At 36.7% G+C, this 4,276-nt stretch overlaps 2 protein-coding genes and 1 long non-coding RNA gene across 7 annotated transcripts in view; 2 read left to right on the forward strand and 1 right to left on the reverse strand.

Moving 5' to 3' along the window:
- Positions 1 to 4,276, forward strand: part of LOC116543866 (zinc finger protein 429-like) — a 785,602-nt gene that overhangs the window by 267,060 nt on the left and 514,266 nt on the right. The window lies entirely within an intron of this gene.
- Positions 1 to 4,276, forward strand: part of LOC116543882 — a 48,173-nt gene that overhangs the window by 17,747 nt on the left and 26,150 nt on the right. The gene's annotated exons all lie outside the window — the stretch shown is intronic.
- The window catches only part of LOC116543868 (zinc finger protein 431), a 36,986-nt gene that overhangs the window by 7,998 nt on the left and 24,712 nt on the right, over positions 1 to 4,276 (reverse strand). For 2 of the 3 annotated variants that reach the window (XR_004265732.1, XM_032269815.1), the window contains exons 2-3: positions 3,133 to 3,259; positions 2,531 to 2,629 (exon numbers count right to left, since the gene is read on the reverse strand). Coding sequence is in view for 2 of the 3 variants with exons in the window: in XM_032269815.1 (XP_032125706.1) it covers positions 2,531 to 2,629; positions 3,133 to 3,259 (226 nt within the window). In the remaining variant the exon portion in view is untranslated. The remainder of the gene's footprint in view (positions 1 to 2,530; positions 2,630 to 3,132; positions 3,260 to 4,276) is intronic. The other variant, XM_032269816.1, reaches the window with a different exon arrangement.

Consider the following 4,276-nt stretch of genomic DNA (forward strand, 5'->3'; position numbering starts at 1 on the left):
TGTTACCCAGGCTAGAGTGCAATGGCGCGATCTCGGCTCACCGCAACCTCCGCCTCCTGGGTTCAGGTAATTCTCCTGCCTCAGCCTCCTGAGTAGCTGGGATTACAGGCACGCGCCACCATGCCCAGCTGATTTTTTGTATTTTTAGTAGAGATGGGGTTTCACCATGTTGACCAGGATGGTCTCGATCTCTTGACCTCGTGATCCACCCTCCTCGGCTTCCCAAAGTGCTGGGATTACAGGCTTGAGCCACCGCGCCCGGCCAAGCCAAAAACATTTTTAAAAAGCCACTGCAATTGAAGAGAAATAAGTTAAAAAACCATAAACAGTACATTAAAATTTGTCTAAACTAATAAATAGTAACTTAAGAAAATATAAAATTAACATACAAGTTAGTTCTATATACTTAATCTGATACAATAGAGAAAGAAAATTTTATAATTGCATTAAAATAATAAATTTCTGAGAACAAATTTAACCAAGAAGATGAACAGTCTTTACAATGAAATATATAAGATATTAATGAAAGAAATTAAAACAAAAATAAATTTAAAAATATTTTGTGTCAGCTGGGTGCTGTGGCTCACACCTCTAATCCCAGCACTTTGGGAGGCCAAGGTGGCTGGATCACGAGGTCCAGAGTTTGAGACCAGACTGACCAACATAGTAAAAGCCCGTCTCCACTAAAAATACAAAAATAAGCCAGGTGTGATGGTGTGTGCCTGTAATCCTAGCTACTCATGAGGCTGAGGCAGGAGAATTGCTTGAATCTAGGAGGTGGAGGTTGCAGTGAGCCAAGATCATGCCACTACACTCCAGCCTGGATGATAGAGACTCTTCTCAAAAAATAAAAGGTAAATAATTACTTTGAAAAACAATTAAAAATAAAATAAAAATATTTTATGTTAGCTGAGTGCAGTGGCTCACACCTGTAATCCCAGCACTTCAGGAGGCCGAAGCAGGTGAATCACAAAGTCAGGAGATCAAGACCATCCTTGACAACATGGTGAAACCCTGCCTCTACTAAAAATGCAAAAATTAGCCAGGCATAGTAGAACATGCCTGTGATCCCTACTACTCAGGAGGCTGAGGAAGGAGACTCACTTTAACTCAGGAAGTGGAGGTTATAGTCAGCCAAAATTGCACCACTGCACTGCAGCCTGACTGACAGAGCGAGAATATGTCTCAAAGAAAAAAAATTTATGTCTGTGGATTGAAATAATAAATATTGCTGGGCACACTGGCTCAATCCTGTAATCTCAGCACTTTGGGAGGCCAAGGCTGGCATATCACCTGAGGTCATGAGTTTGAGACCAGCCTGACCAATATGGAGAAACCCCATCTAAAGCAAAAATGCAAAATTAGCTGGGAGTGGTGGTACATGCCTGTAATCACAACTACTCAGGAGGCTGAGGCAGAAGAATGGCTTGAACCTGGGAGGGAGAAGTTGCAGTGATCCATATCGTGCCACTGCACTCCAACCTGGGAAACAAGAGTGAAACTTCATCTCAAACAAAAACAAAAACAAACAACAAAAGAAGAATAAATATTGTTAAAGTGCCATAGTATCTAAAGTAATCTATACATTCAATAAACTTTCTATCAAAATTCCACTGGCATTTTTTTCCTAGTAATAGAAAATACAATTCTAAAATTTACAAGAAACTACAATAAATTTAAATAGCCTAAGCATTCTTGAGAAAAAAGAACAAAGCAGTGGGACATCATAATTTACCTTTAAAAAAATTTTTTTTTTAATATTTTTATTTTTTTGAGGCGGAGTTTTGCTCTTGTCGCCCAGGCTAGAGTGCAATCGCACAATCTCGGTTCACTGCAACCTCTGCCCTCCAGGTTCAAGCGATTCTCCTGCCTCAGCCTCCTGATTAGCTCGGACTTACAGGCACATAACCATGCCTGTATTTTTAGTAGAGATGGGGTCTCACCTTGTTAGTCAGAATGGTCTCGATCTCCTGACTCGTGATCTGCCCTCCTCGGCCTCCCAAAGTGCTCAGATAACAGGCATAAGCCACCATGTTCAGCATAATTTTCAATTTCAACCTATATTTTAGGACTCTAATAATACAATCAGAATGGAATATGCAAAAAAAATAACAAAGAAACCTCTAAAGGAACAGAAAACACTAATCTCACACATTTCAGACACGATGCAAAAAGAGAAGTACTAGTTTAACTGTTTTTCAAAATTATGTAAATATTTGTATGCCCCCAAAACCATAAAAAAGCAGTCAGATTGTACCGTCTTTATATGCCATGAAGAGGACTTTTGCTCTCACTGTAAATGAAGGAAGTTCATCCAAGGAAAAGTAAAATTTTTAGAGAATTTAAAAGCATAAGACAAAAGATGCCCCCATGTGAGAGAAAAATTTAACAAAATATTCAAGCTTCTCAAAAACAATTTGCTTTTCAACACAGCTTCCCAAATCACGTTGTAAAAACTGACTTTTTTTTTTTTTTTTTTTAACCTTTGGACCTCTCATCAGTGTCGTCTGTTGTATTCACTTTTACTTACCTGTGGGTCTGGCCACCATCTCATGTCTCTTCATATTACAGGACTCTTTTTTTTGCTCCAGACCGGTGATCGGGCTTTGCTTGGAGACAGCAATATCTGCTTTATTAAAAATAAATAACATGAATCTTTCTTACATTCTCTAATTACCAACCTAGTACTGTGTTCAGTAAAAAGGATGTAATAGAATATTCTAGAAAATTAATCCCAAAATACTAATTAATGAGAGACATCTCTAAATATTTTTTTTAAATTTTAAATTTGTAGGTCCTTAATTTTACTTCCTGGTACTCATGAATCAAAAACTGATGGTGGCAAATAGATTTTAAAATATGGGCAATGATATTTTATGCCACTAAATTTCAGGAATTATAATTAATCTACAGTATATGATACAGTTCAGCTGAGGAATGTGGAAAGTTCAGGTCAAGATGAAACGTTGAATAAATTCTTTTCTACATAAACAAATTCATCAAGATTTTCTTAAAACAGAAATCAGAAAGTCATTTATACAAAGCATAAATTACCAAAATAAAAAATTCTACAGAAAAAGAGACATAAACTTTTAAGATATATTAAGAATTGTGTATTAAAGTTATGCTCACCCAAGAAGACCAGGTTCCTGTAGTTCTCTAACATCACATTTCTATATAAATTCTGCTGAGCAGGGTTCAGGCACTGCCACTCCTCCAGAGAGAATTCTATGGCCACATCCCTAAATGTCAGTGTCTCCTGAGAAACACACACAGACACACATATATTTATCAAGTGGCCATGGGAAGAATTTTTATTTGAATTAAGGTGAAATGAGAGAATAAAGATAACTGGTTCTGACTTAAAAAAATAACTGAAATTATCCAATAATTTTCAACACAGAAATATTCTCTAATGTATTCTCTTACTCTGAGGGAAGAGGATGGCATAAGGTCCACATCACCAGTGCATATCTGATACTCTTCTGGATGATAAAATATATAACTAAAGACATAAACATAAATGTATACATTTTTTAGTGCTATATTTACATCATAAAGAGTTGTGTATATTTTTCAGACCAAAAAGAAAAAACCATGTTGAGTTATAAGGTAGCTTTCAAATTTAAATGTGTACAATAAACTGGAGAACTTGTCATGAGAATTTTTTTTCTTTGTCCAGAAGATCTGGAATAAAGTCTGAGTTTTTAAAATTCTGACAAGATCACTAGTAATGACAATGTTTTTGACTCAAGAAGACTTTATTGTCAAACATTCAGTAAGTGAAAGACAATGTTTTTCCCAATTTTTTCTGCCTGTAAACAAAGATAAGAGCCTTCATTTTCTGGCCATGTGCAGTGTCTCATGCCTGTAATCCCAGTACTTTGGGAGGCGGAGGCAGTTGGACCATGAAGTCAAGAGATCAAGACCATCCTAATATGAAACCCCATCTCTACTAAAAATACAAAAATTAGCTGGGTGTGCTGGCACAAGCCTGTAGTCCCAGATACTCAGGAACCTGAGGCAGGAGAATTGCTTGAACCTGGGAGGCAGAGGCTGCAGTAAGCCGAGATCATGCCACTGCACTCCAGCCTGGTGACAGAGAAAGACTCTGTCTTAAAAAATAAATAAATAAAACAAAAAAAACCCTAAGAAAAACTGGCAGCTGCCAGATTAAATGTGATGATTTATGCACATTAGCTGCATAAAGACATTTAATAATGAAGAGAAAAATAATTAACTCTATAGTAAAAAAAAAAAAAAAAAAAAAGCTGTT

Source organism: Sapajus apella, unplaced genomic scaffold (assembly GCF_009761245.1).
Source record: "Sapajus apella isolate SASKATOON/1434 unplaced genomic scaffold, GSC_monkey_1.0 scaffold199, whole genome shotgun sequence".
Classification (NCBI taxonomy): domain Eukaryota; kingdom Metazoa; phylum Chordata; class Mammalia; order Primates; family Cebidae; genus Sapajus; species Sapajus apella.